Source organism: Chroicocephalus ridibundus, chromosome 4 (assembly GCF_963924245.1).
Source record: "Chroicocephalus ridibundus chromosome 4, bChrRid1.1, whole genome shotgun sequence".
In the NCBI taxonomy this organism is placed as follows: Eukaryota; Metazoa; Chordata; class Aves; order Charadriiformes; family Laridae; genus Chroicocephalus; species Chroicocephalus ridibundus.
In genome coordinates this window covers 54,684,707-54,704,029 of record NC_086287.1, presented here as the reverse complement: position 1 = coordinate 54,704,029, position 19,323 = coordinate 54,684,707, and the positions used below count along the sequence as shown (strand labels likewise).

The 19,323-nt window shown below is 42.3% G+C and overlaps 1 protein-coding gene across 6 annotated transcripts in view; it reads left to right on the top strand.

Moving 5' to 3' along the window:
* Positions 1-19,323, top strand: part of ITPK1 (inositol-tetrakisphosphate 1-kinase) — a 160,311-nt gene that overhangs the window by 24,428 nt on the left and 116,560 nt on the right. For all 6 annotated transcript variants that reach the window (XM_063332611.1, XM_063332613.1, XM_063332612.1 and 3 more), the window contains exon 3: positions 13,056-13,080. In XM_063332611.1, coding sequence (XP_063188681.1) covers positions 13,056-13,080 — 25 coding nt within the window. The remainder of the gene's footprint in view (positions 1-13,055; positions 13,081-19,323) is intronic.

Genomic DNA, 19,323 nt, shown 5'->3' with positions numbered 1-19,323 from the left:
ACAATTTATTGGATTTCCAGGATCATGTGTAATTTGTGCAGGTCACCAAGATGATTCACTGCAGCACTGTCAAATGTTCTATCCTGTTGCTTCTCAGGGAAGTTGGCCATGTGTCAATAAATGGAATATTTTCAAACAATATGATCATCACTTGTTGGAAGCCAAGCTTTCGTTTTATTGCAAGCCTCTCTAATGAGGCTTCCAAATATAGTAAAATCATTTTTCTTTGATCTGTGTTGATGTAAACTCAAGCAGAAGAGTCAGTTGCAGGGGAAGGAAATTCCCATTATTGGTATTGGCATCTGAATCTGTTCAAATGGAGAAAAGCAATCCAGTTCACATTTCTTTAATTTGTAACATGTATTTCCTGCTGAACATCATTTTCTTCTCAAATATGGTACAAGGCTGCAGAACTGCACTTTTCAGATTCCAAGGGAATTTCTGTTTTCTATTGACATGGTTAATACAGTTTTTGGAGGGAGCTGCATAGCAAAAAAAAAGGTGAAACCAAATTTCAGATGATACTGGAACTGCTTTTAGCCAGCTTTTTGTTTGTGGCTTAACCAGCCAGTCCTCTTTAACAGTGGCATTCTTAAGTGCCCCAAACTAAAAGCTGAAGCTTGAGATGCATCTCAAAGGGAGTAAACAAAACGGAGGAACTGACTGGATGAGTTATGTGAGCCTAAGCTGATGCAGAGTTTGAGGAGAAAAGATTTCTAGGAATATCTCTTACTTAGTTATGTCATGCTAAACCTTTCCATGGGTGTTTTTTTAGCCTGATGAAACTCTGGATTGGTATCTGACAGCGTGTATAGGTGGCCACAGTAACTTCTAGGCATTGACTTTTGCTGTCAGTTATGTCTATGAATCTATGACAGACTCTGGTTCCGTAAATGAAGAGGAAAATTTGTTCCTTGCTTATGCAAACAGTGGTCACTTGGTGAGCGCAGGAGACAAGAAATTGCAAGTGCTCTCAAAGCTAAGAAACTGGAGGGAGACTTGGTGTCTGACTCGTGCGATGCCAGAACACTAGGGCTGTCCCATATGGAGGGGGAAAAAAAGAGTTGCAATCAGGTTTCCTCAGTGAACAGCCATGTTAACTTTCTTGTGTTAACTTTGTATAATGAAGTTGTATAATGAAGTTTCGCATGAAGGAAAAAGCCCCAGACACCTATATATCTTACTTGAAGCCTGGCTGGAGACGAATAAACTCATTTTTGCATGGCAAGTTTCTGGACTTAAATACGTCTCTAATTTCTGCCAAAAAAATGCCCGGTCTAGTCTCTTTTAAAGATCCAAGAAGTGAAAAAAAAAAAAATTGTGTATTACGCATTTCTCATGCATGTCTCAGTGGGTGTCTGGCCTCTATAAAAACTCCCAAAAGGTTTATTCAGGGCTGTTTGCCAAAGTCTTGGAAAGCTGCAGTGGATGTACAGCATTTGGTTTCAGGGTTAGTGGATTAAAAGGCATTTCTAGATGAAACTTGGCTTGTCAGACAGGCTCTTCTCTCTGTACCTGTTGGTTTTAGCTGAGTGGAGGTGTGCATTCATTGTCCCTTGTGGTGTGCTGGAGACCTGCAGAACCTGCAGTACCAGCCAGGGGCCCAGCAGAGCCTCATCTCACTGGCCATACTGGACTGATTGATGGTCTTTGTGCAGCATGCTTATGTTGAAGATGAGAGCAGCTGAAGCTCCTTCTCAGAATATCGAGGCAAGCCACTAGAGTGCTTTTATTTGTGTAAGAGGCAGGAATCCAGATGGGATTTAGGAAAGTAAATGGGGTACCTGTAGCATGCTGGAGAGAGGTGATGGGGAGGGGGCAGAGGGAGGGGTGTGGAAGTAGCAGCTTCTAGCCTATGCACAAGTCTACTTTAGGAACCTTTTTTTCTTTAAAATTACTCAATTCTGAGCTTTGATTAGCATGTGAGAATCTAACAGACACTAAGGGCTTTTTAGATTGGCTTGCCATACCTATGCCCTTTGTAGAAAGGCATTTGTAGAAAGGAGATCCCCCCACCCTGGATACTCTTAATTCATTCTTGGTGTTTATAGGATTGTGACAAAATTTCTTCTTCAGAGTGTCTATGCTGTTATAATAAATGCCTCCAAGTAGTCTTAATATGCTGAGCGTCACCTTGGTACGCTCTGCAAACCTTCCAGAGACTTGAAGAAGACACACTGTTTTCTTGAATCATTTTTTGTTATTGCATTGCTGATTTGCATTGCTAGATCCCCAGAACGCTGTGGTAGTTCTCCAGGTTGATGCTGTGGGATGCTTTACAAACGCACCACCTAGAGGGATTACGGTCTAGTTAAGACAAACTGTGGATAATGGTTCTGGTAAATGAGTGTTTCTAATACAGTTTTTTTCGGTATGCTTTCGTCAGGTAGCTGTGTGCAAGCTCCAATGAGATTGTTAAAAGTGGCTACGGCAGATACCTAAAACTAAGAGAAGTACTGAAAGGCTCAGATTCTCAGAGGGCAATTGCCAGGCACTTTGAGTCTGCTTCCTGTAGGTTAAGATAGGTTGGGCACTCAAAATTCTGATGTGAGCTTGAGACACCAAACCTGTTCACTTTTTGTCATCTTTTCTGTTCTTTTGCTTTCCTCTTTCAAAAAAAAAAGACAACTGCTGTCAATAGAGTTACGCACGTTGTAGGTTAGGTTACCAGATGTGTTGCACTTCTTGAATCTGAATTCTCCCTGTCCAAATAGAACAGGGAGGTATTGGGAAGGCTTATATGTGACGTAAACATATTTAATCTGAAGATCCCTCTCTCTCTGGGTAAGATACAGTGAGATATATAGATAGGTAAATACAGCTAGATTTATATTCTCAGCCCAAATCCCTGTAATGTCTCTTTAACCTTGCTTAGTAGCCGATAACAGTAGCCGTTTGCCTTAATACTGGTAAACCAATACCGGTGATTCATACAGTTTATCTGCAATAATAGAGAAGAATAATTTGATCCCTCAATCTGTTTGATAGTGCATAAGTCTTAAACCACTAGTGAAACAATTTTCTGGGTGTCTTAATGAACGTTGTGATTCTGTATTGTTCAAACAGGGGGAAAATGTATGCCGTCCCTATGTAAAACTCATCTTGCCTTACAAAAGCCCCAGAAACCTTTAATTATTTGATTAACCAAAACATGGGAGGTAACAGTTTTAATAAAGGAACATTGGTAGTTGTCACAATTCTGAGAGAAAGCTCTCCATAAAATATGCATGCAGGTTTTACTAGACTTGATGTACATGAGTTAAAAATTAAAACATACATTGAACAGTAACTTTATGTTGGGTCACAATGAACAGTGAGGCAGGAGCCTAAAGGAAGCCTGAGAATAAACCAAGGCTTGCTTGCATCTGTCTTAAATCTTTTATTTCTGTGAGCTGCTCTCCTCCTAGATGGATATATGTAAGAGCAACCTGATTTTGTTGGCCTTCTAGTACAAGTGTGTTGTGGACCAGATTTTTCCCCGCTCGCCTTGACAGCCTTGCCTATGCTGGAACAAAAAGATCCCTTCTCTTCTTACCCCTGCTCTGCCTTTCTCATCTTGTTTTTCTTTTCCAGGCAGAATGGGCCTACTGTTCAGTCTAGCTTTGACTGTAGTAGAAGAAGATGCCAGCGAGATAGTTTTAAACAAGCCAGTTCAGGGGATTTTGAGACTGAAAAATAAAGTTTGGCTGCAAAACCCAGAAGCTGGCTGCATCCTCAGTTGAGCCCTGCAATCTGCGCTAAGCTGCGCACTGCCACAATAAAATAGCTCTTAGTACCTGAGGTGAGGAGTTTAAAGCTAGGCAAGGCTCCATTTTCTAGATAGGTTTATCGCTAGGTAGGCAGAAGCATAGATGTATGCGTGGATTTGACCCTCTATGTATTGCTTCAGCCCTTCTGAATTCTTAGTTCCTGTTGCAAAAGATGTGGTCTTTGAAAGGAGGCAGACAGACAGGAAGCTTGATTATCTTCTCTGATGCAGTTCAAGGATTTACTGGTAAATCTGTCTGTTCCAAGAGTTGATACTGCTCAAGCAATGCAGAGGCCAACATAATGACAGGTAGAGTTTGGAGGGGTGGTACTGCAACTGACTAGATGCCATGGTATCTCAGTTTAAGAGAACAGGCATTTGACTAATACTGTTAGCTAGCTTGGTTTGACAACTGACTGTAAAGTTAGATGGACCTGTGCAAAGGTAGGAGGAATTCTGCTTATCGCTGGACAAAGCTCACTGAGGGCATCAAAATACAGTTGGCATACAGTATGGATGTAAAACTGTGTCAGTCCGTCATTGCACAATTTGTGCACTGCCAGCTTTCCCTTCCGTGACAAGGAGATTCCCAAGATGGTGATGATTTGCAGGGGAGAAACTTCAAGGCTGAACTGAACCTGCAGCCCTGCACTTTCAGGTTGCAGTGCTCTTGTAGTTGAGTGTGCCCTTGTCTGTAAGTCCTCCTAGGAGCTTTGGCATAAGTCTATTAGTTGTAGCCACAGGTATTTCCTGACAGTAAATACATCCAGTTAAATGCCAGCTGGGCCACCAAGTGTTTCTTTACTTTTACTACTCTCTGTTTCATGTAACTCCTTGTGACTGACCATGGTAATTTGTTGTTAACTTTCTTAAAATGGCGTTGTTCTGGCAGCCCTTTCTAATGCCATTTCGCATAGTTGCTGACTGTTACATTGTGCTTTTTGAGCACATTGGGTGTTCTCTTCTTTGAAATGAAAAAGGTGGTGACTTGTGTCATCTGGAAGACCGAAAAATACTATCTGCTTATTGGATCCACTGTTGACGCAGGGGAGAAGTGGAAGTATCCATTTCCCATTAGTTTTCAGGCTGGAGCAGTTCTAGCCACATTATCCAGAAATTACACTGGGGAAATCTTCATCCATTGGGTCAATGCGAGTTCTCTTTTCAGCTTCAGTGTAGGTAGCTTTTCATGGCAAGTATTTCAGTATGATTTTATTTGCCTTATATTCCATTTTAGTACTGGAGGAGTTGAGGGGACACTAATATCTGCCTTCCTACTTAAGCGTAATAGATGTTAAGGAGTGGATTATAGTTTTTCCTGCAATTTGGCAATATCTGGAAAGTCAGAAGTAAAATACCAATCTGCTAATCAATGTACCTCTTGGTAAAGAGGGGATTGCCCTTCTTGCCCAAGTTGCGTGAAGACTCCCTTGATGAAGAAGAAAATCTGCATACCTGATTTCCAGGGCTCCACTGGCAATGGAAAATGGAAGGTTTTAGAATCTTTTTGCTGACTAGTGACTTATTCTGTGATTTGGAAAAATAAGACAGTAATTTGCAACTGCTGGCTGAAATTAATATAGGAGGAGAGTTGCTAAGAATAATATAAAACATAGATTTTCAGAAGCTTGATTTCAGAGAATAAAATATTAAAGTGTTTTATGCTTATAGTGACAAGACGTTTTATTAACACATGCAGAAAACTTCTGCTTCAATGTGGCAGCTAATTGAAAGTATCGTGGCACTGGAGAGCAAGTATGCAATATTAAGCATCCTTCAGATTATAAACTTGTTAGTGTGAAGTTATTGCTCATTTTCCTTGTGAAATATACATATGTTCATGTGTTTCTAGAGGCCTCTAATAGCTTCTGCAGTAAGAGTTTTAATATAGATATAAAAAAGATAAATACCATATCTGTCCCCAGAAGGGATACTGTCTTCTGCCTTGTGACTCTGCCACCTCCTCTCAGGTGTCTTTCAGTCATCACCTCGTGACCCAAGAAAGACTTTTGAAAGGGACGGGTCATGGGTTTGCTTTTTGCAGAGGGTCATATTAACACTGGGGTGACCGGGGCCATGGGGAGACAATGGGAGCTGGGAGCAGAGAGGACATGTCTGCTCTTCCCAGTGCTTGAGGAAGCAAGCAGTTTATTGAAGCCAAAGGATAATGCTGGAACAATTTAGCCTGCAAATTTGAAGGACTCTGACCTTTGGGAAATTAATGTCTTGTAATGGAAGATACAGTGCCAAAATGTCTTGGTTTGAAGATGGTTTTTAATAAGTTTATAAAGAGATCACATGGTGTGGCTGCCTGCCATAGCTGGGAGCTGGATCTGATAATGTCTGGTGGTGTAAGCCTATGGCTGAAGACTGAACCCTGCCCAATTGCTTATAATTGTCATCAGGTACTAAATATGTCTCTGAATGTCTGGTAGGACGAATAATTCATTGCCTTTAATAATTTTTCTGTGCAGCTGTTAATCATTCCTTCTCCCCACTGATGGCTCTTCAGTTCTTTTCTCAAATGACTGTGGTTAAAGGTTTTGTGTCCTTGCTGGGAAAGCAGCGAGTATGGGCTCTCAGAACCTGGGGTCACTAGTTCCAAGAAAAGAGTCTGGCAGAGCTCAGCAGCACTGATCCGTCTTAAATGCCTAGTTTAAAAAGAAAACACATCATTCTGAGTTTGCATATACTGACTTTATGGCTTTTATAACTTGGGATATACAGATTTTTTTTCTGCAACACCTGCGTTTTAATGCTGAACTTAGTAGCCCTGCAATGTTTCATTAAGCTATTACTGAAACTTTGTCTTAATATTTAGTGACTAAAGGCAGTTTATTTCCTCTAGTCACTGCTTGCAGTGTCTGGTTTCTTTCTTTCATGGCTTTTTCCTCCCTGCTACTTGAACCTCTGAAGTCGTGATGTTGGATGCTTCGTTTTCTCTTTGCTCTTGCAGGATAAGGGGTTAGTGGGTTTCTGGCTGGATCTTCGCTGTGAGATGCTGGTGAATATGTGTGTGTGTGTTGTGGTGGGAATTTGTGGCACGTGGAAGCATTGCGGTGTCGCAGGTGAATACCAGAGTGATGCTGCTGCTGTCTACCAAGATCCTCTCTTATCTTCTCATCCCTTTCAGGGTGCTTTGCTTTGATACAGTGCTCTTAAGAAGCACTTTTATAGCTGTAAATGGAATAACATAATGCTTTGAAGATGTGGTTCAGATCAGATGGTTCTACCAAATGTCATGTGTGAATGGGGTGGTGGTGTGAAAATCACTTACGGTATTGTAGTGTCTGATGTATGAGGGCTCCTATTGCTTGGACCATTCTCTGTTTATAAAACAAGGAAGAAATGCACAAATGTGGCTACCCTCTGTGATTTATTTTTTTTTTCCTACCTAAAAGGTCCTCTGTGACAGCCCAAAGTCTTGTCACTTTATTTCCTTTCTCCCTTGGATCTATGACGCTTTACAGAGTGAGAAGATTGAGGACTTCCTCCCACAAATGCCAACTTTTGATCCATTTCAGTCATAAATCTTTCCAAAATACTGATTACTGAAGGGGAAAAGCTTGCTGAAACATAAGAATAGTTGGATATAAGTTGGTACAATTAGCTCTGTTTAATTGCCTGCTTGGTAGTCTGTGTGCAAAGAAACAAACCACAAAAAATCTCCACGTTACAGCTGAGTCTGGCCATGTTTCAGATGCTCTCACTTAAGTTCCATGTGCCCTGATGGCTGCGGCTGCAAGCTGGGGCCCCAGGCAGCGAGCACCCCTGTGCTGAGGTTGCCAACTGGTTGCTTCCCTGATAGACAATAAGGTGGAGTCCATCAGTGATGAAAAGTAATAAAAGCAAGGACCCTCACAAATATTTAGTAACAGAAACGCAGGGTATTCTGATGATGGAAAAACTAAAGCAAATGAGCTGAGCTTGCCTTTGTGCCAGGAGGAGAAACGGGCTGTCTGCAGGGTTGCAGATGGCCGGTATTGGCTGGTTTTCATGCTTTGCTTTGGTATTGCTTGCCCGGTGCCTTCCTCTGTGGCTGATAATTTCACTGTGGTGGGAAGTCTTTGTGGCTGCAGGTTTTTGCTCTGATGCATTTAATATTTATAGAACTCCCTTTGATGCCAGTGTGTTGTTTTTTTAGGAAAATGATTTTTTTTTAATATCAAAGTAATACATTATTATTATTTGCCACTTTTTACATGGAAAATTTTGGAGGTGAAACATTCTCCTATCTGAGAAAATGAACTTCACTGCATGCACAAATAACTACTTAGGCTATTAAAACAGAAATTGTAAATCCTGTTTGGCATTTTTCAATCTGTCACTCAGACCAGACAGCAAAAATATGTTACTTAATTTAACTGTGACTATGATATGTGACCTGATAGTCATTTTCTCTTTTAACTGTCATTCACTATAATGTTCAGGTCCTAGATGGGGAATTAGTAAAAAATGTTTACTTTGGATGTTAAAAAAAAAAAAAGGCAACAACAACCCCAACCCCAAAAGCCAACTGTTCTACATAGTTTGAGGCTGTGGTAAAACATGAATTCCAAAACACCAATTCATGTGCTTTTAGTAACTTGATATTGAATTCTTCTCTAAATCCACACATCATTCTAACTTAAACATGAAGTCAACTTGCACGGTAATTATTTTAATCGCTATTGCATATGGTAAGGCTTGCATTATCCATTAGAGTTGTTCACTGCTTTCAGGTATAGAACTAGTAAGTCATAACAAGTTTCTAGGTTTGATTTGGTATTGCAGGCTTATGCAGCCATTTCTTAAATGTTTATGGTTTTCCTTTAAATGTTACAGTGTGTGATTTAGAGAGCTGTGTGCTGAAGGAAGGGAACACGCGAAGCACCAGTGAGTAATTTGTGTTGCATCTGAGTAGGTTTCCATAGGTTTAGGCATATGATGCCAGTTGAAGACATTGAAGCCTTGCTGTAAGTTAGATGTTTAGTTTTATCACCTTCAAAGACTTTTTCCCTTTTTTTTTTTTTTCCTCCCAGAGGTTTACTAACATTTGCTAATAATCGGGTTTTGGTTTTGTTTTGGGTTTTTTTTTTTTTGTTTGTGGGTTGTTTTTTGTTGTTGTTGCTACTGATGATTGGAGTACAAGATTGCTGTCCAGATGATCTTTGTAATGAAATGTATTTTAAAAACAGTAATGTCTGGCAATACAGTTTAGAACTGACCGTTTTTCAAACATCTGTTCAATGGAAGTGGGCAGACATAGTGTCTCTTTGACCTGGTTGTGTTGCCTCTTTGGAGGGAGAAGGGGAATACAGGTAATAATGATATTTCTTTTCCTCAGAAAAAGAGACTTGCTCTTGGTTTTGTGTAGTCTATTGCCAATATCAAGAGGCAGCCAGGCCAGCTGGGAATGGCAGCTCTTCCTCTGGTAGGCTGTGGTTCAATTTCACGTTACGTGGAAAGAAAGAAGGATCATGGACAACCATGAGGGACACAAGAGTAGTGGTCAGTACTCCAAGTGAAATAGCTCCCTGCAGGAGGCAGCACCAATAGGCATTGGTACCTGTGGAAGCATTCTGCCTAGCCTGGACCGGTTCTAGTCTCCCTCACTTAATTTTTCTTAACTGTCTGGCTTGTCTGCAGAAATTGCAGTTCCCTGCTCATGTCCTGTACCCATGCAAGCATCTGTGGTTGGCGTTGGGAGAGGAGTTTGTAGCTTCTCGTGTATGTTAAGTGCATCTGCGGTGCACGTCTCAGCATAGCTAACAGAAAGCCTGTCCTCTGCTAACGAAACAGCCCAAAAGAACGTACACCAAGACTGTAAGATGTATTTTTCTTACTAGCTCTTTAAGCAGCATAAGAAGAAGTGGTGGCAGATCCATGGCTTCGTCAAACTCCCAGAGCAGTTAATTCAGCAGCCGTCTCACCTCCATTGAGTGTCCTGCACAGACAGCCCCTTGTTGGGGAATCGCTTGTGGCCCACAGCTTGCTTTGTTGTCTCTGCTTATTTTTTGAAGGCCCTAGAGTTTCTTGTGTGTAGGATAAGCTTTCTTTCTATGCCTGTCCCTCAGCCCTTTCACGTGTGACATGAGGCAGTTAGTGTGGTTAGATGGTGTTGCTTGCTTGGTTGCGTAAGGGATATCTTGCAGCTCTGACCTGCCCAGCTGAAAAGCCTGGAGTCACTGGTTTAGGAAATCTTCGAGGTGGAGAATCGACTAATGGCAGAACTGAGGTCCATGGTTGCTTGACATCCTGGTTGTTTGCGTACTTTTTGTTTTTAAAATAACTTATTTTCAAAAAAAGGTATTTTGGTAGAGGATTTTTCCCAAATTAACAAATCCTCAAAATATGCATGCTTCTATGGTTTCTGGTCCCTTGGGCTTAAGTATAAAAAGTTCTCATGTTTCAGGTAACCAAAAGGGATGCCCAATCCCCCCCCCTTCTGCAAAAGGGGAAGACCCAGTGCTACAAGCCAACCTTGGTAATTGTTTCCTCCTTCCCGTGCCTTTTTAAGCAGGCACCCCTTCTCTCCCTGCTTGTGTGCTGGTCTGGCTTCTTCCCTTCTGCTGGAGCAATACAGTCAGTTTCAGTAAATCCCAGTACATTTACAAAGTCCATTTTGGGGGGGATTATAGAAAACTTTTTGGACTGACTCTTTCTCAAGTAGGTTTGGCAACTATCTTGCAAGTATTTTTCTTCTTTAAAGTAGAACAAAGCTTATTCCGTGTGTGTGCAGGCATGGCAAGAAATGCAGCCTTTGCTATCAGCCTCCGTTCTTCCAGGGGCTCTGGAGCAGTCCTGTCTAAAGCCTGGTGTATTTCAATGGCAGTTTTGAGTTCTGTTTACTTCAGGGCAGACAGAGCAAAAATGTGGCTAGTTTGGTTATTTTAAGTCTTAGCTTACAATACTTGGAATGCTTCTGAGTAGGCTGCTGCCCTAAGTTATGAAAAAGCATTCCCCACCTAATATTTCTTATTTTTCTTGCTTAGCTGTGTGAAAATCAGGGTTTCAACAATTTGGCTATTAACTCTTTCTCTATGAGATTCATATTCTCTTCTCAAAACACAGTTGGAACGCATCTGGCCAGCCTCAGGTGATGGTCTGCAGCAAAGCTTCCCACACCGTAATGGCAGCATATTAATCACCCACCACTTACAGGCTACTGTTATCTGCAAGAGGGCTTTGAAATTCTCTGTGAGAGGTGCTTGGTTTCATTTTCTTTTGAATTTCCTTGCTGACAGCTACAAGCTCTCTGTTGTGGCTGTGCAGTGCATGCTGCTTCTAGGCCAGAGAAACTCCAGACTGGTAAAGTGGAAGAAGGGAGCAATTTGTGTCGTAGATGCTGATTGATCGTCTGTCCCTTTGGGCATCTTTGTAATGGCCTCCCAAAAGAAAGACTCACTGTATTGGGTGGAAAACTGGAGGAGCCATTGTGTATTCAGCAGCGTGCAGCAGTTGCGACTACAGACAACACAGACGTTCTTATATAGAAAAGCATTGAGGGCAGAGTCAGGCAGTCCTGCTCCATGACCTCCCCAAAAAGGGTATCTGGTTTTCACACATGGGGTTAGTGGGAACGAGGAGGAGAGATTCCTGTCTTCTGCTTATTGAGGCTTTTGATTTTTAAGTTAAATTTCCCATGCCTTCAAAGTGAGGAGGAGGTTCTAACGTATTTAAGTAGCCTGCATACACTGGGAGGGTGGCACGGAGCAGGGATGGCTGGGCTTTGTGCCAGGCGTTCAGTTCTGCTCTCAAGACTAGAGCAGAAATGGTTTGTTTTGCTTGATAACTTGTCAAATGCAGTGATTGAACGTTGTCTGGATGCATGTACCTGAATCGCAATTCTCATACAGCAGAGTAGATAACCAACTCTACACATCTGCCTAAATCAGCTCTACCAGTTGCAGTTCTCAATGTTTTGGTGTCTAATTAGTAGGCCTCTCCAGTCTCTTATCCCTGGCCTGTTGGGATCACTAGAACTAGTACCTGTGTGGCCAAAGCAGTGTTCAGAGGTTTGGGCCTTTCTGGCAAACCCCAAGTATTTGAACTCTGCTCCTGTGGGAGCCAGACTTGAGTGACTACAAGGTCCAAGGGTGTGTCTAAACCATGGGGCGTTGCACTCTCTGGTGTCCCCACATCCAGAGTGCCTCCCATCTAGAACGGGGTATGTCTGTCTCCTCACACATACCTGGCTGTGTGTCCCTTTCTGCCCAAAGGAAACCACAGCATCGGTGGTAGATGGATGCAGAGAGTCCCATCCAGCCTTGATGGGATGTAGCTTGATGCCTGCTTGGCCTGGGACAGTGGAGCATACTCACGTTATGGGGTTGAATTTGTACATGTTTGCTTGTATAATTTATTAGCATAATTTATTAGCTTTTCTTCGGGCACAGCTACATGGTGTAGGGGTTGTTGCCTCTGATGAGGCCAGCACAGTTGGGTCCATCTGACACAGTGCAAAACCACCAGCTGGAGTTTTAAATAATTGTGATTTTGAGCCACTGCTTCCAGAACAGATTGTCCGTCTTGAGCAGTGGATCTATGGGGATGTATCTGCAATGGAGTTGGAGCAGGATGACACATCTGGGCAGGGTGCTCCAGCTGCAGGGCAGTCTCTTTGTTCCGAACCTGGCCTGTGCCTGTACCCTTCCTTTGTCCCCTCCCTGCTCTGTTTGCAGGGCTATTCCATGGAGCCAGTGTGGGTATCTTTGTGCTTGGGATGAAAACAAGCCATGGGACAGCTTAAAAGTTTCTTGGCAAGGGTTTCAAGCAGAGAATAACTGATGCAAGTCACTGTGTGTGTATGTGTAGCTCTGTGAAGCGTGCTGTGTACTAAGGTGGCAGGGTAGAGCAAGGCTGTAAATAAGCGGATAAATGGCTGCAAGGTGCTGTGTTCATTCTCCCTGACATTTATACATGTATCTTTGGATCAAAATCAAAGATCTGTCAAGCATGTGGAATAGGCTGTGGTGCCATTTGCACACTCTGAGGGCAAATGAGAAATGAAGAGCAAAGTAGAACTGACTAAAATGGAGATGCTCCCTCCCTAGCATCACCCACTTCCTACCTCTGCTCACCTGGCAGCTGCTAATACGCATCTTGGGTCACTGCTGAGGCCGTGATTTAGGAGCTGCGGAAGTGCTTCCTAGGCAGGGAATGGAATTGAACAAGTGCTTTCCTGAATTTGAATCAGGTTCATCAGTGCAGATTTTTATTGTTTGTGTTCTAGTACAAAGCAACCCTTTTCAATTAGTATCTGTTTTTACATTTTGCCCACATTTCCAACATTAACTATTCCTTTTTTTTTTCTTTTCTTTTCCAGGAAAAGAGGAGTAGAGGTAGTACAGGTGAGTAAAAACTGTATTTTTTTCCACCCTTTTATTTTCTTATGAGGAAGATTTACTGATTTTAAATGCTGTCACTTAGATGTCAACATGACCTGGGCTTAATTATTTTTCTTTCTTTTCCATTCAATTCTCTGCTGTGTATACTGTTCTTGGAAAAAGAGGATCCCCCTTTTGTGAAGCATGAGTTGAGCACATCTAGTCTTAACTCAGCAGGTGCCCTGGTGAAAGTGGGAATGCAGTTAGGCTTTTCTTGTGTTTGATGATTAATAAGATCTGATAGTTGATTAGGCAATGTTACTCTGTTTATTATGTTCACAGTCAGGCTTAACAGAAACAGGAGCTGGCCTTTGGGAAAAAAAGTATGGCAGAAGGAATGTTCTTGTAACCCAGTGAGCAGAGAAATGATACTAAAGTGCCTTCAAGTTGTAGCCCATCTACAGATAAGTTCAGGTGTTGGCTACATTTGTTCTTTGCCAGGTCTGAATGGTCATATTTCACACAAGAATGCTACTTAAAGGATGATGGAAACTTGGGAAAGGAATTATGTTACCGTGACAGCTGTAATGTAGGGCACTATAGCACTGAAAGATCAAAGGGTAAGCATGCTCTCTCCTTCTGGCTTATTTTGTGTACTTAGAAGAGCTATGTGTTTTAAAGAATCCACTATCAGAAAAGGCTTAAAAAAATTCTCATTGCTAGTTAAACTGGAGAATACGTCTTTCAGGTATGTGTGGTTCTCTGAGAACTGCACAGTATTACGAGGAAAACAGGCATATACTTCACTAGTTGCATTTAACCTTTCACCATTGTGGCATCTTCTTCCTTACTTGTACCTCCTATTGCTCAAAGCTAAGGACCAGCTTCTTTATCAGTTGTGATAGTAACATCTCCAGACTGATAAATACAAACCAGCATTTGTGAAGCACAGCTTCACAGGCAGCACAGGGAGAAAGCTAGCCTCTATTTGTGTCACTGTCTAGGGGACACTTATTGTAATAAAACCCCAGTGTATTAAATCCAATGTCTGCATTTGTTATATGTGCCTTGTGCGTTCACTGTACATTGAAGAAGCAAGGTGCTCATATGAGATGAATTCAGTGATGCACAGATGAGCTGAACAGACGGCAAATTACATTTTACCTTGTGGATTAAAGTTGCTGTCCTTCCATGGCTTGCCTTTTCGTCTTCTGATGTTTGTGTAGCTTAATGGCTAGTCATCAGATAGACACAGAATGATTGGAAAGGATTTCTTTATTAGAAGAGCATTTTGGGAAACATTTGGACAGAACTATGCAGGACTTTGTGTAAAAGTACTTCATGGTCTCAAACTTCACAGCATAGTTGAGATGTCAGACTAACCTATACTGGGAATTTGTGCCCCAAAGGCATACCTTGAACACCGATGCCACCTGCTCTGCTCCAGCGGGATGGATGGTTGTGTGTGATCACCACTCGCCCATCACTTGTGTGTTGCTTCATATCTCCTGATACATGTACTTGTAGCCAGTAGGGGATGTATCAGACACGGCCTCTTTCTCCATGCAGCATTACTAGAAAGCTTTGCTTGAGTCACCTCGCATGATATGTCCCACTAGCCCTGCTTCTAGATGGAGGATGTCTTGGTGTTGCTCTGCTGGACAAAGTTTATTAGGCAGGGGAAATATTGTTTTCCTGTGTTAAGCAGCAGGGTTTTTTGATTTGTTTCCCATTCTGCTCCTTTAAGGAACCTATCTGTTCAAGAGAAACCAGCTCTTAATCCTGACAATAGATAAGTAACTCAGAACATAAAACCACACAGGCTGTTTATCTATTTTCTTCTTTGCATAAATTCAAAATTTACGAACATAGACGTGCTTTCCAGTAATAAGTAGTGAGTCAGAAGGTAAGGTTCGGTTACTGGCTTCCAGATAGTAAAGCACAATGGACTGGTATGTGCTGACTTTGGTGAACAGACATCAGATTATTCTTTTCCAAAGATGTTTCACAGAAGCAGGAAAGAATTTCCTGCTACTAAGGGGAAGTCTTCAAATAAGCACCTGTGTGACTTCTGTTTCCTTCTGCAGTGAGGAATTAGGATGGTACTCTAGTCTTTACCTAGACCAATGAAATCCTCTTATTTCACTTCCTTAAGGCTGATTGTGCTGTACAGATGACCAGCGAGCTGCTGCTAGACAGCAATTAACATTCTGTGACTTGTATTCAAGTTCTGTGTTTTGTCTTGTCTCAGACTTCCAGTTACAGCAGAAAGAGCAGTTCCAGCTTTTTGTTTTTATTGAGTGGGGAAACATGCACATCCTCCAAAGAGAAATAATGGAAGAATAGGACTGGCAGTGGGATGCTAAGCAGGCATGCTCCTTTATCCAGCGGTAGACGTTGTTCAAGCATCACACAGAAAACAAAGAAAGAAACTCTCAACTTGTGCGGCGATAAGTAATTGGGTTTTTTTAGAAATACTGATTAAATTTTAACATAACGAGACTTCACTGTGAACACAATGCACAAGAGCTGAAATGTGTGACCTCATATAGTACAACTGAGTAACATCCATCAAGCTATCTGGCTCGAAAGATAGTACAGTAGATGAATTAAATAAAAAGCTTTCAAAGTTATGAACTTTCCAAAGACAGTATGAGCCTGAGCCTGCACACAAACATTTGGGAGCATGAACGGGTTAGCTCATTTCTATTTTTCCAGTAGGCAGTGGCAGAACTCTGAGTACCAGCATCTTTAAGATCTGGCAGTCTTTTAGATCCAGATTTGCTTTCTGCAGCTAAAATCCAAGTCAGTGGGGCAGCTACAGACCTGTGTTATATTGCAAGAAAAAAAAACACAAATGTCTTCCTGACTTTTAAATATGGGCTCTTAACAGAATACTGGGCTATGTCTCTTACCTTGTGATAGGTCATTTGCTTAATATTTTTAAGTAGACATCCCCCCAGTCTCAGGGTGCTTTTGGAATTTGGGTGCTTACTTGTTTGTACCCTGTGAGGTGAGGAAGCGCTCTTGTTCCAGTTTTACAGCTGGGAAGACTGAAGGATGCGGCCGAGCTCCTAGGGGGAAGCTGTTGCTGTACCAGCCCTAGCGCTGTTGGGAGCTGTGCTGGCAGGAGGAATTCCAGCTGTGGCAGGAGGAGTTCCAGCTGTGGCTGTCTCAGCAGAGGTGCGGGGCGCCCAGTGTCAGGGCTTCCCCATGCTGTTCTGTGGGGCACGATGGGAAGGGAAGAGCAGGTGAAGGTGGTGAGCAGACCTGGTGTTGCTGGCTTTCTTCCAGTGAAAGACTGCACCGATTCGGCTGCATTTAATCTTAAGGCTGTTCCTGTGGCTGTTACATACCTCCCCTTACAGGGAGGGAAAGAGAAGGCCAGAGTGGGCTTTCTCGTTGTCTGAGTTGCTCCCTGTCATCCCCTCCTTTTTTACTTCCCTTGCCAACTCTTCCAGCCTCTTGCAGCTGCCTGCTCAGCTGGAGTGGCTTCAGCTGGTGGCCTGAGGATGCTCTGAACAGGTGACAAATGTGACCGAAGCCCATCTGCCGTGGCCTGCTGGCAAGGCTGAGGCCGAGCAGTACTTGCACTGGCATTGGGGTGACTTGCCAGTAAATGCTTACATTGAAGCATTTCTTAACGATTTCTTTCATCACTATTTCAAGGGACAGACTGCCTCTGAACTTATGCAGTCGTTGTTTGATGAGACATTTACAATAAAAAATAATCTATTTTTTAATAATGGAGTCTAGCAAAGAAGGACTTTGGGTGTTTTCTAAAACGTAAAGCTGTTTCTGATCTTTTTTAGTAAAAGCTTGGTTTTGTTTGGTTTACCCCCTCCATTCCCAAAATTAGCATAGGGCCAAATTTAAAATCACAAGTTGTTCGTTCTTCTTTAGCCAGTGAAGTATCCAGTTTCTTATGATTTCGTATGCTGACGAGGGGAAGAGAGAACATCTCCATCTACCTTGTTTTTCAGGAAAAATCTGTTTGGCTTAGTTTGAAGAATGTAAGATTGAAAACATGTGCAGTGAAGTGGAAATCATCACAAGTACCTCTGATGGGGACATGCATTTATTTTTGTTTCACAAGCTATGCAAATCCAGAATAATTAGCTGCAGCCCTTTGGCTTCTGACAAATTGCCAATTCGGTCTTTGTGTGACAAAGTTTGGAGCTTTCGTATTTCTTGCAACTTCAAAGCTGTTTCAAGCACTTCCATGCCCAAGCTTTCCTAGAGCTCTTGCTCACATTTTTTTTTTATTTTAAAATAGCAAAGATTTCCTATTTTCAGTGGGTATTTTTGGTTCAAATGAACACTAATGCTCTCTTTTATCTTAGAAAGATGTTCTAGTCAGTTGGCTATAAAAGTGGGATTAGTCATTGTATTTCAAGCTGCACATTTTTTAATAGCAGTGGGATATGGAGGACAACATGTTTTTCAATGTGGAACAGCTGACTGTAGTAGTTACAATGGTCTCGGCTGCTGGTTTGTTTTTCCTTTTTCCCCCCAAACTCTCTGGGAATTGAGATATTTGAAATCTTTTACTTTGGAGAAGAAAACTGTCCTTTGAGCTGTGGGTTTACTGAAGCCTGCAAAGGAGAATTGAGGGTCCCCTCCCCCCGCTTTTTAATTCTTCAATCAAAGTGAAATACCAATGACAACAGTTTCCACTAATTGTTGCCAGGGAACTGTTGTTTTCTTGAAATGTGGAGAGGTTTATTTTCACATGAAGCATTAATGGAATAAGCTTGGAACGGCAGCGTTCTAACCGAGAAAAGGAGCTTATAAAATATATAGCTGATAGCATATACAGAAAGATGTGACTGGAAAGCTTCCAAAGCAAGCAGGGTTGTTGAGATGTTGGGGAGTTGGCTCTCTACTACAGGGAGAAGAAAGTTTATTTTCACATGCATGCCAGCCCCTCAGTAAAGTGCCTGTTCTCCTGAGAATGGCAGCCTGCTTTGCCTTCAGTGCATTTTTGGAAATGATGCTACAGAAGCCCTCCAGCCCTCCTCAGTCTGGATTGTGTCAAGTGCTTTGTGCATGCTTGAAAGTGGGGGTTCGCTGGTTAAAACCTTGAGAAGATCCTGATAATTCTTGGCTTTGGTGCTACCCAGAGTGTGCTAAGCACACAAAGTGGGGTCTTCTAACAAAATGGTAATAATTTCAGCTTCAACCCCAGAAATAGCAGGACTGTGGAAAAACAAATCCCAGGCAGAATCCTCTCTCTGGTTCTTCTCAGAAGTGGAGATCCCTCTCTGTGAGAGCTTCTTGATAGCTAAGAAGCAGCATTGCCCAGCAGGAATGAAGCCCAGGCTCCAGTGCAGGGAGAGATGTTTTTGGCACACTGCTACGTATTGCATCAGCAGACTGGGCAGTTAGGTACAGTGTGGCCCTTTCTGGTCCAGTGGGGAAGAAGAATAATTGCACATCTGTTGGGGAGGGAAGGAAGAGAAAACTACAGAACGCTTCCACCATGTGGATTAAGCAGATTAAATAAATAAGCACTTATTTTTAAAAATTAGACAGAATAAGCCAAACAAATCAAAATGCTTTTAGATCCGATTTATTTTCATCTTGGTGAGTGAATGAGAGAACCATGAAAAAAAATTTGTGGCTCAGAGAGAGTCTCTTACTGACTGGTTTGACTGCTTTCTTTTGACTGCACATCCCAGTGGCCTAGGAGAGGTGTGGGCTCCTCAGCCACTTGCAGAAGTCACCTGGGTGAGTGAAAGCATTACTAAAGATTTAGAAATCTGTAAGTAATGTGGAATGAATGGCTGTCAGGTTTAAGCTTGTACGGCTTTGGGCCATGCAGCAAGCTCTGCCTAGCCCCTTCGTCTTCTCCTGACTCTTGGTATGTAGTGATGAGGCAGTGATTCCTAATAGGGCTAAAGGCTGGGAGTTGGGATGTCCTGGGTGGAAATCTAGTCCCCATGGGACCTCTGCGAAAGACTTTGGTTACTATAATGGGACTGAGATTGCAGTGGGGAGTTGCCTCGCTTTGTCACTTACTGCAGGCAATTTGGGCAACTCTCTTTCAAATTCTACCTCTGTTTCCTAATGAAGGTAATATTCCTTCTCGTGGAATGCCATTTAAGTTGCTTAGAGATATCTGAATCGTGGAGATGTAGAGTAGGATGAGTGTGTAAAGGAATATGGGACTATTAATGGGAACAGGTAATTTCTGAAGATTATTGTGTATAATATTCTCTCAACCATCAGCATGTGTCTTCCCAGATACTTCTGCATACTGCAAAG